This window comes from Haematobia irritans, chromosome 5 (assembly GCF_050003625.1).
Source record: "Haematobia irritans isolate KBUSLIRL chromosome 5, ASM5000362v1, whole genome shotgun sequence".
NCBI lineage: Eukaryota > Metazoa > Arthropoda > Insecta > Diptera > Muscidae > Haematobia > Haematobia irritans.
Genome location: NC_134401.1, coordinates 140227514 through 140248558, shown reverse-complemented (window position 1 = coordinate 140248558; position 21045 = coordinate 140227514). Strand labels below are relative to the sequence as shown.

The 21045-nt window shown below is 31.9% G+C and overlaps 1 protein-coding gene across 1 annotated transcript; it reads left to right on the top strand.

Moving 5' to 3' along the window:
• The first annotated feature begins 1905 nt into the window (after positions 1-1905).
• Positions 1906-18214, top strand: HLH54F (basic helix-loop-helix domain-containing transcription factor HLH54F). The gene is made up of 3 exons (XM_075310043.1): positions 1906-2238; positions 4945-5258; positions 17438-18214. The coding sequence occupies exons 1-3, from the start codon at positions 2163-2165 to the stop codon at positions 18110-18112; spliced, it is 1065 nt and encodes a 354-aa protein (XP_075166158.1). The 5' UTR covers positions 1906-2162; the 3' UTR covers positions 18113-18214.
• The last annotated feature ends 2831 nt before the right edge of the window (positions 18215-21045 follow it).

Genomic DNA, 21045 nt, shown 5'->3' with positions numbered 1-21045 from the left:
GATCGACTGAAATGGAGACAAACAGCTGAATTTATAACGAAAAATCAGCTGTCTCTATGCATTTCAGTCGATCGATAGAGCTCGTTCGACATGCAGAAACAGGCTGTCAGACTCGACTTCCAGTAGAAATTATGCTATGTTTTAAGCCACCGTGGTGCAATGGTTAGCATGCCCGCCTTGCATACACAAGGTCGTGGGTCCGATTCCTGCTTCGACCGAACACCAGTAATGCTGGTGACATTTCTGAGGGTTTCAAAAATTCTCTAAGTGGTTTCACTGCAATGTGGAACGCCGTTTGGACTCGGCTATAAAAAAACAGGAGGTCCCTTGTCATTGAGCTTAACATGGAATCGGGCAGCACTCAGTGATAAGAGAGAAGTTCACCAATGTAGTATCACAATGGACTGAATAGTCTAAGTGAGCCTGATACATCGGGCTGCCACCTAACCTAACCTAACCTAAGTAAAAAACTTCGTTAAAATAAAGTTTTGAAAAACATGTCCTATATTTGAACGATTTTTTGCGATTTTTTAAATTTAAATAAAATTTCATTAAATTTAAAGAATTTTTCTGAATTATTATAGTCAAGTTGACCTTACCCCAAACATTTTTTCTTTCATGTTATGATACCCATTTTTAAGTCAAATTACTTAATTATAAGGACACTACGACTTCATTGAAAATCCTATCGACTTTTGGACAAGGAAAACAACTTTATATTAGAGAAATGCGTCTTCTATGCTAAGCAAAATTTGCATTCGTATTTTAAAGACATGAAATCTTTGACCTCACGACAATATTTTTTTTCAGTGCATGTTTCAAGAGCATAATGTTACTTTTTCATGGAAAACATGTAACATGTTTGTCGATATTATTATTTTTTTATTTTCTCGGAAATTATATATCTGATTTCGGAAAGCATGTTATGTGTGACGACAAAACATTTTTGCGACAAAAATGTTACATAGCCGCCGTGAAAAAGTAACATGGTGCTCTTGAAGCATGTTTGAGGTGATCATATTCCTTCTCTGGGTGTAGTTAAATTTTTTCTGTGGACTTATTTTACTTCTCTGCACTTTTTTTTGGTGGACCTTATTTTCCCTCATATTTTTATAACTATATTCCCTTATGGTTATTAGAGGAAAAGATTGTTTTCCTCCTACTTTGCCGAAGAGTATTTGTTCCATTTCTATAAATCAATCTAATATTTACATTTGATGTCAGAACACAATATGTTTGCAATCAGTATTAATGTTTTGTTTTATTTATCCAATAAACAATCAGCATACGCACCAAATAAACCAATATGAAGGGAGAAAGAGTTCTCCGCTGTAAAACTACATTGAACTCACGCATTCACTCTCGCCTACTCTCAGAGAGACTAAAACAACACCAACACTTAAGTAAATAAGGCGATAAGTGATCTTAATTCATGCAATGATATTTAGTTCTTCACAAAAGGAAATTCTCCTCAGGACTCAGAGATAGCCAAAGTGAACATACTTATAACTTCCTTTTCCGTTTTGAAAAAGATGAGATTCTGTATACGAGTGGGTAGCCATTGCTATTTTCCATTACGCCCAATAGAAAAACGATCTGTTCTTATTATTGGTTGTTGTTGTTGTTTATTCGCCTAATATGTTGCGTATGAGTATTTCCTGATAGATCTCTCGTTGGCCGACTGAGAATGTCTCCACCCACTACTAGCTAAAAATAGAGTCCTAGTGAGAAAATCTCAACCCTCTTAATATTCATGACAAAGAAAAACAAACACTTTTTTCCGCTCGGCGCTGAAACATATGTATGTAATATTAGGCAAATTGATCACTTAAGAAATTTGGAGAGTGTAAATATGAATGATCTCGAAGAGATGACTTCAGTTCCTTATGAAACGGTATCCCTTGAGGTTGTGCTCTTGAAAGTGAATGGGAGAAAAAAATAAACGGTACTTTCGATTAAAAAAAAAAAACGAATTATAACGAATTTTTAAATTTAAATAATAACCATCGGATTCGTTTAAAAGTGTAAAAGTGAATTTGTTTTTTTTTAATACAACAAATAAAAAATAAAAAATATTTAAACGAATTAAAAATAAAAAAACAACAACAAATTGGAGAACCAAAGTATTCAATTAAATTGAAAAGAAAAAAAATATTATAAAAATGTCCCGTAAGAAGCGCTCGGCAAGTCCTTTTGAACTAATGGATGATGATTTTGATGAGGATGCCAGTTCTCAAAGTGAGTACAACAATTAATTACTTCTGCACTACTTTCTCCTAGAAGCGTGGTCTCTATATTCGTCTGTGCTAACCACCACCAATAGTGAGTTATGGTGTTTTGGTCTGATCTCGACAAGGTCGAATCAAGTAACATACGAAAAAGTGGACATTGCAAGGCTGTTCTATATCGAATTATTTGGCAGATTCGACGGTTAGGTTAGGCGGCAGCCCGATGTATCAGGCTCACTTAGACTATTCAGTCCATTGTGATACCACATTGGTGAACTTTTCTCTTATCACTGCGTGCTGACCGATTCCATGTTAAGCTCAATGACAAGGGACCTCCTTTTTATAGCCGAGTCCGAACGGCGTTCCACATTCCAGTGAAACCACTTAGAGAAGCTTTAAAACCCTCAGAAATGTCACCAGCATTACTGAGGTGGGATAATCCACCGCTGAAAAACTTTTTGGTGTTCGGTCGTAGCAGGAATCGAACCCAAGACCTTGTGTATGCAAGGCGGGCATGCTAACCATTGCACCACGGTGGCTCCCCAGATTCGACGGTGAATGGAAGTAATTTCGAACATGATTTTCTAGTTTGTCCACTTTGGTTTTGTTTCCAAACTTTAAAATTTGGGGGCAAGTGCCATTTTTTTCGAAAGTTTTTGTTTATTATGATTGAATTTGTAGCACCAAGATTTAAAGTTAGATAGCTTTTAAAAAAAATGCCTTTAAGTCTCATCTTTGACTTGATATCAATACCAAATACTCAAGGGAAGATCAAAATCATTGGATTCAAGTGGCTTTTTTTTGAGTGTAAAGTTAATCGATTCTATTATTTTGATTAAAAAATAAGGGAGATATCCCAATCCCCATTGTGTCCAGTTGATATTGTAAGACCATCTTCTTCGTTTCATGCAAATTCTACGTCTCCACACCTACACTGAAAAGCTTACAAAATATTGAGGACAAATTTCTTTAAAATAATGAAATTTTAATTAAAATAAAGTTCATAATCTTTGCTTCAAAACAATTTTTCTATTATATTTAGGACACAAATTTTGGAAATTTGCCCTGCTCCGTTAAAGCCATATGTCTTTGAATTAAGGCAAATTTTGCTTAAAGTAAAGAAACACATTTTTGATTTAAAGAAATCGTCCTTAAATTAACAGAAATATTGAATCTTTTGATTTAATATAAAAACGCTTCAAATATAGCCTAAGACTTATTTTGAGGATTTAGCATCTTTGGTTTAAAGTTTTTTTTGGAATTAAGAAAATATTTTGTACTTTGAAGTATCCGCTATAATTTGGATTTTTAAACTGGCAGTTGTTTCCCAGCAAAAAAAAGCATCGCCAAAAAAGCAGGGAAAATGTTCTTTTTGGATCCGGAAGTGGTGCCAAATTGGCGCAGAAGCAATGAATTTAACATGGGCTTGTCATAGGATGGATGTCCACCATTTCAACAACTGTTGCACTGAATTTGCATCACTTCTTAAGGTGTGATCAGTGTTTTGAATGTGAATTAAAAAATTTTTTGATATTTTGCTAAATAAATAATTTATTTAATTTTTTATGATTTTAATGGATTCTAATGCTTGTCTGAAACGTTCGACTTCAAAAATTTAAAAAAATTCGCAATTTTTTTTAGAATGGATATTGCATTTTTTTCGACAAATTTTTAATAATTTGTACCATTTTATTAATTCTTACTCATTTTTTAACTTATTTGAAACAATTAAAGGTAAAAATACCCATTAAAAATATGAAAAAGGGGAGTTATAAAAAAAATTAAAAGAACTTTCTGTGTAGCTAAAATAAAGAACATTTTCGAGAGAACATTTTTGGAAGTGCTTTTAAAATTGTGCCTTTGGAAGAACTTCCAATTTTTTCTGCTGGGTTCTTCATGAATAGCTATATTAATATACCGCGAAAAGGGAATGGAGATCAGATAAATGAGATCTGTGTATTAATTTTAATGATCCTAGATTTAAAACCAGACAGTTCGCTAAAAAATGTCTTTATTTTAAAGAAGCCGCATCTTTGGATCGGAATACCAAAATCCTTAAGGGAAGGTCAAAATATTTGGTTCCAAATAAACTCTTTTTGAGTGCAGAGAATGAATATCGCCCAAAAATAACATTCTGCCAATGAAACATGTTTTGGGTAATCATATTTCTTCTTTGCGTGCACATAATCTTCCTCTAGTAGTCCCGGAAATTTCTCGTATACAGAAATTTAAGTTCTTAGGAACGAAATTTTAGGCAAGCAAAGTCTTCCCTTAACGCTAAAAATTTATATATAACATCCAAATATGATTAGAAATATTTGTTGGGTCGCTTATCATAAAATCGGTTTTATTTGCTCTTAAAGAAAATACTTTTTAAGAAAAGGGATTTTCTAAAATGTTCTAAGAATGTCTAAAATTTCGTTCGGGAGAAATTGATTTTTTCTTTGGGTGTAGACATATGTACAAAATGCAAGAGGGGAGTCCCCGTCTCGTCTATATTAGAATAGACGTAACAAGTTCTTACTTTGCATGCACATCATCTACGTTCCCTGCCAATTTCAAACCAATCAGAGAATATAACTCCCCACACCCCTCATGAGTGAAATTTTCCTCATGAGCATATAATATATTAATCAACTAAATAATTCCTTTATATTTAATCAAATCATTTCAATTCACTAGATCACATACATGTTTCTAAATTATCCCTTTACAGGTTCCCGCAATGATAATCCGCCTATACAACGTAATGCAGCAAATGCTAGAGAAAGGGCACGCATGCGAGTCCTTTCAAGTGCTTTTGGACGATTAAAGACTAAGCTACCCAATATTCCTTCTGATACGAAACTATCCAAATTGGATACATTACGTTTGGCCACCATGTATATCAAACAGTTAAAAGCTGTGGTAGAAGGTAATGCTCCATTGGGTACAAATGGAGGTTTGGGAGGTGTTGATGATATCGATGGTTCATCCCTCAACGATGCTCCAAGTTGCTATTTACAATTACACAGCGGAGCCCAAAGTATGGTAAGTAAGGAAATTCGTATTTTCTACAGATATGATTAACAAACCCAAATGCCAATGACCTAAAGAGTTCAGGGTCTTTAAAATGTTAGACCATAGGTTTAAAACCCATAAACGTTTTCATGTGAAATTAAATGTAGTACTAATTTTGAAAAGTGAATGAATGTTTTATGGAGCATTGGTCGTTGATGATCTTAAAGTGTCGTTTTCCTAAGTGGTGTCAGTGCCACCACTTTACACGTTTATACATGTCTATCAGGCACAACAATTCGGATGCATTTTCCCCATTGTCACCACCAAAACCACAAGCAAATGAGGTTTCTTCGTGAACGAGAGAAAGCAACACACACACAGACACCTTGCAGGCTGCATTTTGTCAACAATTTGATTTGGGCGCAGTTGACAGTAATTCTTAAATGGTGTCATTAAATAAATTATGAATGCCTACGAGCACAGTGGTTTACATTGAAACGGAGTCCTTTAAGGCGTCGTACGAGGCCAAAGTGGATAGCATGCCTTCTTTTATTAAAAATGGCATACGAATTAGAGGTCTTCCTATATTCTATAGCTTTGAGAGATAACATTCTGCAAAAATATTATTACAAACATATGCACTAACTTATAATACCCTGTTACACAGTGTGGCGCAGGGTATAAAAATGTTCTTTTTGAATCTGCCGATTAGAGATATGTAAGTTAGTGAGTGGAAGTTTTCTCACGAATATGTGACGTGATTACCATCGAATGCTTGATTAAAATCGTGAAAGTAATTGAATAGGATAGCGCAATTAAAATCGTTGTGGGTGGGTGAATAAAATCATGATCGAGATTTCAACAGATTCACCAACAGTTTTTTTTCACCCATTTCGGTGGGTATTAAGTCCGAGTTTAGCCGCTAAAATCGCTAAAATGAAAACTAAATCAGTAAAAAAAGTCATACAATTATACAAATTTTGTTGCAAATTTTATTATGAAGTGGAAGTTTTCTCACGAATATGTGACGTGATTAACATCGAATGCTTGATTAAAATCGTGAAAGTAATTGAATAGGATAGCGCAATTAAAATCGTTGTGGGTGGGTGAATAAAGTCATGATCGAGATTTCAACAGATTCACCAACAGATTTTTTTTCACCCATTTCGGTGGGTATTAAGTCCGAGTTTAGCCGCTAAAATCGCTAAAGTGAAAACTAAATCAGTAAAAAAGTCATACAATTATACAAATTTTGTTGCAAATTTTATTATAACTTGATGGGGAATAGCCCAAAGCAAATTTTCACAAAGTTTGTATTCCTTAAAGTGGATTAATTAAGAAAAGTAATCGTGAAAAATAGAAATTTTAGCGGCTAAACTAAAGTGAACCCTATATTTCACTAAAGCCAATTTATATATATATATATTATATATATATATATATATATATATATATATATATATATATATATATATATATATATATATATATATATATATATATATATATATATATATATATATATATATATATATATATATATATATATATATATATATATATATATATATATATATATATATATATATATATATATATATGGTATTGCAAATGGGCCATATCGGTCCACTTTTACGTATAGCCCCCACATAAACGGACCCCCAAATTTGGCTTGCGGGGACTCTAAGAGAAGCAAATTTCATCCGATCCGGCTGAAATTTGGTATATGGTGTTAGTATATGGTCTCTAATGACCATGCAAAAAATGGTCCATATCGGTCCATAATTATATATAGCCCCCATATAAGCCGATCCCCAGATTTGACCACCGGAGCCTCTTGGAAGCCCAAAATTCATCTGATTCAGTTGAAATTTGGTACGTGGTGTTAATATATGGCCTCAAACACCCATACAAAAATTGGTCGAAATCGGTCCATAATTATATATAGCCCCCATATAAACCGATCCCCAGAGTTGACCTCCGGAGCCCCTTGGAAGAGCAAAATTCATACGATTCGGTTGAAATTTGGTACCTTATGTTAGTATATGTTATCCAACAACTACGCAGGAATTGGTTCATATCAGTCCATAATTATATATAGCCTCATATAAACCGATCCCCAGATTTGACTTCCAGGGCCTTTTGGAGAAGCAAAATTCATCCGATTTGGTTGAAATTTGGTACGTGGTGGTTGTATATGATATTTAATAGCCATGCAAAAAGTGGTCCATATCAGTCCATAATCATATATAGCCCCAATATGAACTGATCCCGAGATTTGGTTTTGGAGCCTCTTGGAGTAGCAAATTTCACCCGAGTCAGTTGAAATTTGGTACATTGTATATGGCCGTTAACAACCATGCCTAACTAGGTCCATATCGGTCTATAGTTATATATAGCCCTCAGATAAATCGATCCCCAATCACAAAAAATTGGTCCATATCAAGTTCATAATTGTATATAGCCCCCATATAGGCGACCCCCATATAGGCGACCCCCATATCTCAATTCTGGCTCTCTACCACGTATGGACTAACTCACAATTTAGAAAACGATGTTAAGAAGTTTTAAGATACCACAACCCAAGTAATTGTGGCTGACAGTCATTCGTAGAAGTTTCTATGCAATCCATGGTGGAGGGTATATAAGATTCGGCCTGGCCGAAAATACGGCCGTATATACTTGTTATACCCTGCGCCACACTGTGGAACAGGGTATTATAAGTTAGTGCATATGTTTGTAACACCCAGAAGGAGACGAGATAGACACATGGTGTTTTTGGCAATAATGCTCAGGGTGGGTCCCTGAGTTGATATAACCATGTCCGTCCGTCTGTCTGTGAAATCGGTTCAGATTTAGATATAGCTCCCATATATATATATATTTCGCCCGATATGCACTTATATGGACCCAGAAGCCAGAGTTTTATGCCGATTAGCTTGAAATTTTGCACAAGGAGTACAATTGGTAGTATGGTCATGTGTGCCAAATTTGATTGAAATCGGTTCAGATTTAGATATAGCTTCCATATATATTTTTCGCCCGATATGGAATTATATGGCCCCAGAAGCCAGAGTTTTGGCCCAATTTGGTTGAAATTTTGCACTAGGAGTACAATTAGTAATATAGTCATGTGTTCCAAATTTGATTGAAATCGGTTCAGATTTAGATATAGCTCCCATATATATGTTTTTCTGATTTCGACAAAAATGGTCAAAATACCAACATTTTCCGTGTTAAATCGCCACTGCTTAGTCGAAAAGTTGTCAAAATGACTCTAATTTTCCTAAACTTCTAATACATATATATCGAGCGATAAATCATAAATAAAATTTTGCGAAGTTTTCTTAAAATTGCTTCAGATTTAAATGTTTCCCATATTTTTTTTACTAAAATTGTGTTCCACCCTAGTGCATTAGCCAACTTAAATTTTGAGTCTATAGATTTTGTAAAAGTCTATCAAATTCTGTCAAAATCGAGTGATATTTAAACGTATGTATTTGGGACAAACCTTTATATATAGCACCTACCACATTTGACGGACGGGATATGGTATCGAAAATTTAGATCTACAAAGTGGTGCAGGGTATAATATAGTCGGCCCCGCCCGACTTTAGACTTTCCTTACTTGTTTTTTACTAAAATTGTGTTCCACCCTAGTGCATTAGCCAACTTAAATTTTGAGTCTATAGATTTTGTAAAAGTCTATCAAATTCTGTCAAAATCGAGTGATATTTAAATGTATGTATTTGGGACAAACCTTTATATAACATATAAACACATTTGACGGATGTGATATGGTATCGAAAATTTAGATCTACAAAGTGATGCAGGGTATAATATAGTCGGCCCCGCCTGACTGTAGACTTTCCTTACTTGTTTTTTACTAACATTGTGTTCCACCCCGGGTATTAGCCGTTAGCCGTAAATTTTGTAGAACTCTAACAATTTTTTTCCAGATCGGGTCAGATTTAAATATATGTATATGGGAACATATACATATGGACATTGGACGAATTTGATATGCTATCGAAAATGTGGATCTACAAAGTGGTGCATTGTATAATATAGTCGGCCCCGCCCGACTTTAGACTTTCCTTACTTGTTATTTTTTGGTTTTGTTTTATTCTTCAATTTCATGTAAACCACTGTTAAATAATATGATATTTGACGATATTAGAAGAGTCCATCATAAATTTCTTAGAGATTAAATACATTATTTATTTGTATGTGAAGTTGGAGCATATATAATGTGTGATAATTGTTGGGGCTTACCTTCAAGTACTTCTATTGGAAAATACCACTCCACCACCTTTATATGAAAATATTTCATTCCCTGTAAAATATTTTCCTGTAATACGATATTTGGGAAATACTCGCGATATATTCTCACATAGGTTTGTCTGTTTGTTGCCCTCATCTCTGTGTGCACCACAAAATATGCTCCCCCCATTCCATACGAGATCGTGAATAATATATCTTTCAGAATTTATGACAGTTAGCAGCAATGATGATGACGACGTAATGTATCGCAAGTACTTTAGGATTAAAATCTTAATTTAGGAACGTTACGATTGTCTATTAGTTCTTTTGTCGGTCCATCTGCCCCATGAAATTCATACATACGAGTACATACATCTGCACATAAGTACATTGCGTATAGGGATATACTCATATGTACATACGTATGTATGGATGTGTGCAGATTAAGACCCCATGTTATAGGTGTATTTTTACGTTTATTTTTAAATACAGATATTATTTCTAGTTTATTTGTTATTGCTGCCTTTTCTATTGTTATTGTTGTTGCTGCTGATGCCGCTGTTCTTCACTTTCTTCGTTCTTTTTCATTTTGAAATGAGTCTTTGACAGACTTGACTGTTTGAAGTACTTGTCATATTTGGCGCATTTTCGTTATTTGTCGCCTTGGTTCATTTCCTTGGACTTTTTTTATGGGGACACTTTTTCTATTTAGTTTTGTTGTTTTCGTCTGTCCTTTGCTATTGTTGTTGTTGTTGCTTTGTTATTTTAACAGCCTTCACAAAATAAACAACCACAAAGAAAATATTATTCAAATTTCATGAGAAATTATTTTAATTATGAACAAGAATTCATCATTATTTTGATTATAGGAAAAAAAGAGTCTTCTTTTTTGTTATATGGGTGTGCGATATAAGGAATCATAATAATTTTAATTAATAAACTTTTATGGAATTATAATAGGATTTTGCTATTGATTCCGAGCCAAAAATGAGGCTTCTTTAAAACAAAGACATTTTTTGGGACGAAGCTAGAATTAAATGTAGGATGTAAAAAATTTTAATTAGCATACAGTTTAAAAATTCAAATTATAACGGATACTTCAAAGTAAAAAATATTTTCTTAATTCCAAAAAAAAACTTTAAACCAAATACGCTAAATCCTCAAAATAAGTCTTAGCCTATATTTGAAGCGTTTTTATCTTAAATCTAAAGTTTCAATATTTCAGTTAATTTAAGGACAATTTCTTTAAATTAAAAATGTGTTTCTTTACTCTAAGGAAAATTAGCCTTAGTTCATGGGAGGGACGCAAATTAAAAAAAAAATTGTCCTAAATTAAATGAAAAAAATTTTTGAAGCAAATATTGTGGACTTTATTTTAATTAAAATTGCATTATTTTAAAGAAATTTGTTTTAAATATTTTGTAAATTTCGCAACCTAAAATTTAGGTTGCGTAATCTTTAATATCTCGTAAATATTTTTTTTCAGTGCATGATATCATTGGCTTCGCGACAATATTTTTTCAGTGTTGAATCGTTATCTTAAATCGAAACATTCAATTAATTTAAAGACTATTGTCCATATTCAAAACGATTTACCAAAAAGGTTTACGTAGAGAATATATATGGGAAAAATGGGTTTACAGTTTATGGGGATATTTCCTTAAATCGAAAATATTTTTCTTTACTTTAGGGAAAATTTACCTTTAACTGATGAAAACAAATTTAGAGATTCGTGTTCTAAATTTAATTAAAAATTCTTTTGAAGCAATAATTATAACTTTCTTTTAATTATAAATTTATTATTAAAAAATAAGTATATGCGGCCGTAAGTTCGACCTGGCCGAATCTTCCCTCTACGCAATCCCTCCACCATGGATTGCGTAGAAACTTCTACTAAAGACTGTCATCCACAATCGAATTACCTGGGTTTCGGTAACACTGCCGATGGCAAGGTATCTTAAAACTTCTTAACTCCGTCTTCTAAATATTAAGTTAGTCCATACGGGCTATATATTACACAAAAAAGGTCGATAAAATACGTATATAATTCAGTTTACAAAAATTTCTATAGAAATAAAATTTTGACATCATTTTCTATAGAAATAAAATTTTGACAAAATTTTCTATAGAAATAAAATTTTGACAAAATTTTCTATAGAAATAAATTTTTGAAAAAATTTTCTATAGAAATAAAATTTTGACAAAATTTTCTATAGAAATAAAATTTTGACAAAATTTTCTATAGAAATAAAATTTTGAAAAAATTTTCTATAGAAATAAAATTTTGACAAAATTTTTTATAGATATAAAATTTTAAGAAAATTTTCTATAGAAATAAAACTTTGACAAAATTTACTATAGAAATAAAATTATTTTTATTTTTGGCGATATGGACCAATTTTTGTGTGATTGGCGATCGGCTATATATAACTATGGACCGATATGGACCAATTTTTGCATGGCTATTAGTGGCCATATACTAGTGCAATGTAACAAATTTCAACCGAATCGGAGCAATTTTGCTCCTCCTAGAGGTTCCGCAGGTCAAATCTGGGGACCGATTTATATTTTTCCATAGAAATACAATTTCGACAGTTTTTTCTATAGAAATAAAATTTTGACAAAATTTGCTATAGAAATAAAATTTTGACAACATTTTCTATAGAAATAAAATTTTTGACAAAATTTTCTATAGAAATAAAATTTTGACAAAATTTTCTATAGAAATAAAATTTTGACAAAATTTTCTATAGAAATAAAATTTTAAGAAAATTTTCTATAGAAATAAAATTTTGACAAAATTTTCTATAGAAATAAAATTTTGGTAGATTATTTTGGCGATATGGACCAATTTGTGTGTGATATGCGATCGGCTATATATAACTATAGACCGATATGGACCAATGTTTGCATGACTGTTAGCGGTCATATACTAGCGCCATGTAACAAATTTCAACCGAAACGGAGGAATTTTGCTCCTCCAAGAGGTTCCGGAGATCAAATCTGGAGATCGATTTATATGGGGGTTATACAGTAATCCCTCGATTTACGTCGTGATTGGTTCCGGAATTTGACGACGTTAGTCGAAACGACGTAAACCGAATTAACAATTGCTCATACTTACTCCTAAGTCCATTTATGTATGTATGTGCGTGTACATAATAAAAAACTTCAAAAATAAAGGTAATTCAGTAATTTCGGTAAGAATTTCAGAAAAAAATGTTTCGATGTCATCATCGTTGATACTTATTTTACGTATGGAAGACGTTTCTGATCAAGTGGGCAAAAAAATCGACGACGTAAATCGAATTGCGACGTAAACCGAAGTTTGATGGAACAAAAAATTCGACGACGTAAATCGAAACAACGTAAACCGAGACGACGTAAATCGAGGGATTACTGTATATAATTATGGACCGATTTGGACCAATTTTGCATTGTTGTTAGAGACCATATAATTACACCACGTACCAAATTTCAACCGGATCGGATGAATTCTGCTCCCCCCAAGAGGCTCACTGAGGTCAGTTTATATGGGGGTCGGTTTATATGGGGGCTATACGTAAAAGTGGCCTGATATGGCCCATTTGCAATACCATCAGACCTACATCAAACAACTACTTATGTCAAGTTTCAAGTCGATAGCTTGTTTCGTTCGGAAGTTAGCGTGATTTCAACAGACGGACGGACGGACGGATATGCTTAGATCGACTCAGAATTTCACCACGACCCAGAATATATATACTTTATTGGGTCTTAGAGCAATATTTCGATGTGTTACAAACGGAATGACAAAGTTAATATACCCCCATCCTATGGTGGAGGGTATAAAAACTTAATATTGTCTAAATAGCATGTCCTAAAAGTTAGGTTTCATAATCTTTCATATTAGGTCAATATTTTTCCAATGGGGCGGTATGTTTGGTCAAGGCGAATCCCATAGACTTTAAACTTTGCTCTCGAGTCAGTTGACTCTGCTGCACCAAAATTTAAGATTAAATTAAAAAAAAAATAAAAAAAAAATAGGCATGCCTATTTCAAGTCTGAAAAAGAGCCATAGGATACACTGAAAATAACTTTACTTGGATTCAAAAATTTTAACACCCCTTAAGGATTTTGACTACGAACGAAATGAACAGTTTTCTCGGAAAAATATTGTTTCCCACGATCTCCGTCCAAATAGAACATGAAACATGTTTGAGGTGGTCATATTTCTTCTCTGGGCATAGTTTCTATAAAATTAAAATTAGATACAAATTTAATTTATTCTAGTAAAAATGTTTTAATAAGTATTTATGACAGTACGTTTCAATTTTATTCTGTTTAACATATCTTTATTATCAATTGAAATAAAACTGGACATATTTTAATAATAATTTATAATAATACGTATAAATATTGAGTATTATTATTAATTATTATTAAAATATGTATCGTGATGTCCAGTTTTATTTTAATTGATAATAACGATATGTAGAATTAGTTGAAAGTAGAACTTATTGTACAAGTCAGAGAATAATGTAAAAATGTTCAATTTCAAAAAAAAAAAAAACTCCAGAAGATGTTGGAACGTTGGTACGTTGAGTGAATATGTAATAAATTAGTTTAATTTAATTTATATAAAAAACTAACTGAATGAACTGATTTGTTTATTTGTTATCCAATTATGTTATTTAATATCTCAGTTAATTTAAAGACTATTTTTTAAATCAAAAACGTTTTTCTTTACCTTAGGGAAATTTACCTAATCTCAAAGACATGCGACTTTAAAGGCGGGTCGCAAATATTAATTATTGTTGTCCTAATAAAAAAGTTGTTCATTCATAGAATAGAATCTAACTTCATTTCCATTGTCTAACTTGATAACATTTGGGGAATCCCCCCCATGTTCTCATTTCCATAAAAAAAAACTCGCAAATACAAAGAGAAGTGAACGCACTGCCTTATAAACGTCACAAATTAAGGACCATATGGAAACATACTACAACCAACGTCCAGCCTGTCTATGTTAGGCTTTTTTTTTGTTCGGTACTTAAAGACGCTTCTGCTGCTGGTAATGATGATGATTTGTTTAGGCTATGAAAATACCACCAAAATACCATCAACCGCCACACATTTTATGGCCCATCAGCGCATCTAGCAACCAATACGAAATTGTAATTAGCATGTGGCAAGTATCAACACATAATTTGCTGGTTTCATGCTAGAGAAAACAATGTGGACAATGATGATGAATTCCTTTTGTTTGCTTTCCAAATGTTTATATCCATCTATAATATGTTGGTTACAGCAATAAATGTTTGCTTGTATTTATTACAATAAGTCAGCTAAATACACTCGAGGAAAGATGTTTGTAACACAAACACTCGTTCGGACGAAGAGTTTTGGGCATGTTTCCAAAGTGTCTCCAATTAACTTTGCATTAACGAAAATTAGGATAACAATCAACTTCGCCAATGAAACATTTAATTGATTTAATTAACGAATCTTCTGTACCTTCCACCATTACGTACACAATTCTAAAAAAAAACACTGTCATATGAACCAATGTAGATGGAGGTACACTGAAAGAAGAGTTTTCTTTTCTGAGGACCGAAGTTTTAGCCAAGCAAACTTTTCTTTTGGCGCTAAGGAATTTTCTTTAAAGGAAAATAAAAATAATTAGAGACAATCGTTGAATCGAATATTATAAATTTTGGCTTCTTTGGTCTAAAAAACAATACATATAAGAAAGGAGAATTTCGTTGTCTAAAAAATTTCGTTCCTGAGGAAATTAGGGGGATCGGTTTATATATAAATATGACTCGATGTGGACCAATTTTTTCATAGTTGTTAGAGGGCGTATACTAATATCATGAATCCAAGAGTCAAATCTGGGAATCGGTTCATATGGGGGCTTTATATAATTATGAAACGATAAGGCCCAAAATTTTTCATGTTTGTTAGAGGACGTCTACTAATATCACGTGCCAAATTTCAGATCGGATGGTTAGGTTAGGATAGGTGGCAGGCCGATGTATCAGGCTCACTTAGACTATTCAGTCCATTGTAATACCACAGTGGTGAACTTCTCTCTTATCACTGAGTGCTGTTCGATTTCATGTTAAGCTCAATGACAAGGGACCTCCTATTTATAGCCGAGTCCGAACGGCGTTCCACATTGCAGTGACTACTTAAAGAAGCTTTGAAACCCTCAGAAATTTAACCAGCATTACTGAGTTGGGATAATCCACCGCTGAAAAACTTTTTGGTATTCGTTTGAAACAGGAATCAAACTCACGACCTTGTGTATGCAAGGCGGGCATGCTAACCATTGCACCACGGTGGCTTCCAGATCGGATGAAATATATTAATCCAAGAGGCTACGGATTTCAATCGGTTTATATGGGACCGATATAGACCAAATTGTTAGAGGACGTTTAGTTATAACACTTATCAAATTTCAACCGGATCGGGTAACATTTGCACTTCAAAGTGGTTCCGGAAGTTAAATCCGGGTTCGGTTTATATGGCGATTAACCTAAAAATGGTCCGATATGACGCTTTTGCAAATATATCTATTTAGGCCAAGTTTTACAGAGATACTGATGCTAGATGGACTTGGAATTTCATCATAAGACAAAATATATATTTTTTATGGGATACACTCAAAGAATTTTGTAATTGATAACGGAAAAATATATTTGCTAAAATAACAGTTTTTGGCTACTGTAAAAGGGAAAGGAATCATTTAAAAAAAAATCTGTTTTTGTCTGCTGAAAAATAGCAGATCGCATTTCCTATTGATACACCCAAAGAAATTTGTTAGACGACCTACAGAAAAGTCTGTTAAAGAAGCAAAAATCTGATGAGAAAGTCTGTTTGTTGAAACAAACATTGCCTTTCAATATTTTAAAGCCAAAATTTTACAATTTGATTTTCGCTACAATAGCACGGTTGCCACTCGATCCAAAAATAATCAATCAAAATTTGAATACAATTTTACCAAAAAACTACCGTTTGGTAGATAAAACAAACTTATTTTGTCAACATTTTACTTCTATGGAAAATTTTGTCAAAAATTTATTTTTATAGAAAATTTTGTCAAAATTTTATTTTTATAGAAATTTTTGTCAACATTTTATTTCTATAGAAAATTTTGTCAAAATTTTATTTCTATAGAAAATTTTGTCAAAATTTTATTTCTATAGAAAATTTTGTCAAAATTTTATTTCTATAGAAAATTTTGTCAAAATTTTATTTTTATAGAAAATTTTGTCAAAATTTTATTTCTATAGAAAATTTTGTCAAAATTTTATTTCTATAGAAAATTTTGTCAAAAGTTTATTTCTATAGAAAATTTTGTCAATATATTATTTTTATAGAAAAATTTTGTCAACATTTTATTTCTATAGAAAATTTTGTCAACATTTTATTTCTAAAGAAATTTTTATTTCAATAGAAAATTTTTTCAACATTTTATTTCAATAGAAAATTTTGTCAAAATTTTATTTCTATCGAAAATTTTATCAACATTTTATTTCTATCGAAAATTTTGTCAAAATTTTATTTCTATAGAAAATTTTGTCAAAAATTTATTTCTATAGAAAATGTCAAAATTTGATTTCTATAGAAAATTTTGTCAACATTTTATTTCAATAGAAAATTTTGTCAAAATTTTATTTCTATAGAAATTTTTGTCAATATTTTACAAATTCTATCGCATACCAAAATCCTTAAAGGAAGGTCAAAATCTTTGGATCCAAGTAAACTTTTTTTTGAGTTTAAGAAAAATCTATGATTGTTTATTGCTATTAATAATATAAACAGAAATAATAAAAATTATCATACTCTGAGGCAGGGCAGACGCAAGTGATTTCTGCATTCATCTCAAATAACTTTATTTTTATGTTTATGGAATTTAATTTTATTAATATATTATATCAATTTCTTTTTTATTGTTACAGAATTGGCCCTTTGGTCTTCATCACCAGGTTAATAATCATCATCACTCGTCAACACGTTCCCATGCACCCAATTCAACATCTGTTACAAATGGCACCACGTTTAGTTGGTCTCAAACAGAAGGCAAACGGGCTCGCTATGAACCAGAAGATTATCAGCGGCAACATGAGTCCTCGGATATGGCAGTACATCATGAGGATAATAATAATAATAATAATAATAATACCGCATATTTATTAACGTTATCATCACCCCCATCATCAACAGCAATGTTGACAACAACAAGAACACCACCAAATTCCCAGCACCACCAAGAAGTCATATGGTATTCGGAAACACCTTCACCTGATTTAAGTACATCGACATCTTCTTCAATGGGAATTAGAGGCTATGAAGATCCTCCATATCATCACAATCAACGCCATAACCACAGCAATTTAATGGAACATTTGGCTCATATACAGTTAACCCCACCACCTCAACCATTGCCACATTCCTCAGGATCTCGTTCTTGTTACAATCATCATAACCAACAACCCATTCCCCACCACCACCATCACCAACACTCATCAACTCAGTACCATTATCCTCAAGATCACCAACAGAATCCTGCGACTTCAACTTTACTTTCGAATTTCTCCAATTCAAATCATTTAGCAGCAGCTTCTATACGCTAAAAATCAATATTTGTATGTAGCCTAACTTTTAATATACAGGTTCGAGTATTAAGTAAAAGAAAGCCTTCGTATTTAAATAAATAAATTATAATTATATTAAAATTGATTTTTTCACTTTTAAGTAAATGGATTATGAATTATGGGCTAACAGGTGACATTCTAAATCCAAAGAAATTTGTTAGTAGAAACCTAACAAATGTCTTTTAAACAGAAAAAGTTCATGTTTACTAACAAATTTCTCTGGATGTAGGAATATTGGACATCTTAAACATCCTTGGGACAAGATTTTAAAACCAAAAAACTTTACGAATTGTCGGAGTTCTAAGGGCAGCGTTCTGACAGATATGTATGATATTCCGCTTCGTGGCGCTGTATCGTATACCATTGGCTGCCCAATTGCTTTATATGTAGTCAACAAGGATTCTTTGTCCGCATCCCAAGTGGTGCCGGCAAGCGACTTGTCGCGGAGCTTATCGCAAATTGCAGTGGGATGGGCAGCACGATTGCCACTTGGTCCAAAACAAAAACAACAAACAAAAAATTATTACTTTGCAAAATTTTATTTCTTCAGAAAGTTTTGTCAAAATTTTATTTCTATAAATTTTTTTTTCAAAATTTTATTTCTATAGAAATTTTTGTCAAAATTTTATTTCTATAAAATCTTTTTTTCAATATTTTATTTCTATAGAAAATTTTTTCAAAATTGTATTTCTATAGAAAATTTTGTCAAAATTTTATTTCTATAAATAATTTTGTCAAAATTTTATTTCTATAGAAAATTTTGTCAAAATTTTATTTCTAAAGAAAATTTTTTCAAAATTTTATTTCTATAGAAAATGTTGTCAAACTTTTATTTCTATACAAAAATTTTGTCAAAATTTTATTTCTTTAGAAAATTTTGTCAAAATTTTATTTCTATAGAAAATGTTGTCAAAATTTTATTTCTATAGACAATTTTATCAAAATTTTATTTCTATTGAAAATTATGTCAAAATTTTATTTCTATAGAAAATTTTGTCAAAATTTTATTTCTATAGAAACTTTTGTCAAAATTTTATTTCTATAGAAAATGTTGTCAAAATTTTATTTCTATAGAAAATGCTGTCAAAATTTTATTTCTATAGAAAATGTTGTCAAAATTTTATTTCTATAAAACATCTTGTCAAAATTTTATTTCTATAAAAAATTTTGTTAAAATTTTATTTCTATAGAAAATGTTGTCAAAATTTTATTTCTATACAAAAAATTTGGCAAAATTTTATTTCTTTAGATTTTTTTTTTCAAAATTTTATTTCTATAGAAAGTTTTGTCAACATTTTATTTCTACAGAAAATTTTGTCAAAGTTTTATTTCTATAGAAAATTTTGTAAAAATTTTATTTCTATAAAAATTTTGTCAAAATTTTATTTCTATAGAAAATGTTGACAAAATTTTATTTTGACGAATGTAACCCAGAGAATCTTGGGGTGGTTTGTAGCCGGAATCATCTCGCCATCGACTTTAACATTCAATGGGCGCTTATTAATCCATTTTGGTCAACAAGCGCAACCGTCAGACCATTTCCGAGCAGTACGAGTGGGCTTAAGCCCACAATGAGGGTGCTTTTTTGTGTCCTTTCGTAACATTCAACCAATTTTAATTTGGAATACACCAAGAAACTGCGAACAGCACTCGGCGATCGAGCCCCGAAGACTCCGAAGAAAAGCATTAGCGTAGCTAGACAATTTTCCTAGGGGGGGCTATAGCCCCCCTAGCTAAAAATTTATAGACTGAACTTATAGGTTCAATTAATGTTTTATTTCATGAAATTGAATAAAAAATTAGACATCAAAATAACTCGACAATTAATTTATAATAAAGCAACTAAAAGTAGTTCCACACTTTCCAGCAAAAAATTGTGAGTTGTTCTAAAGGCACAACTTTAAAAGTACTTCCAAAAATGTCCTCAATTATTTTAACTACACAGGAAGTTTTTTACTTCATTTTTTTCATATTTTAATGTGTAATTTTTTGTTTTCTTTTTTTTCAAATAGTTTAAAAAAAGAGTAAGAATAAATAAATTGGTACAAATTATTCAAATTTTGCCACAAAACTGCTAAATCCATTATAGAAAAATCGATAATTTTGGAAATTATTCGAGGAAAAACGTTTCAAACAAGCGTCAGAATGCATTAAATATCATAAAAACAATATAAAAATTATTTATTTGGGAAAATATCACAAAATTTTTTAATTCACATTTAAAACACTGAATTCGGACCTCACCTTAAGAAGTGATGCAAATTCATTGCAACGGCTGTTGAAACGATGGACATTAGTCCTATGATAAGCTCATATTACATTCATTGCTTCTCCGCCAATTTTGCACCACTTCTAGACCCAAAAAGAACATTTTCACTACTCTTTTGGCAACGCATTTTCGCAGCATTATTAAGATATTAATTTATGAAAGAATAGTTTTAATATCAATTACTATTTTTTTAATTAAATTGACTAAACTAAATCAATCATAAGTTCAACCACAGCTTTATTTCATAAATATCTGACTTCAAAAATTGCCATCGGCAACTGCTACCACAACCCAAGTAATTCGATTGTTCATGAAAGTCTTTAGCGGAACTTTGTGTGATTGTATATACTTGTTTAATTTTTATAAAAATTAAAAAAAAAATATTGACATTTATTGAAAAATGGAAAATCAAAGAGTTTCAAATTCTGGGGGGGGCTAAAATTTTTCTGGGGGGGTCTAAGCCCCCTCCCCAGAGGCCTTCCTACGCTTATGAAGAAAAGTAATGACCGCCGTTTTCTAGGATTCATAAGATGCGATCCACATTGACTAGACGTATAAGGGTAAAAAGTATTACCATGGCTCCGAGTTGAATAAATACCGCTTCGCGAGTAAAAATGTCTCTTTCATTTCTTTGCATTTCTGA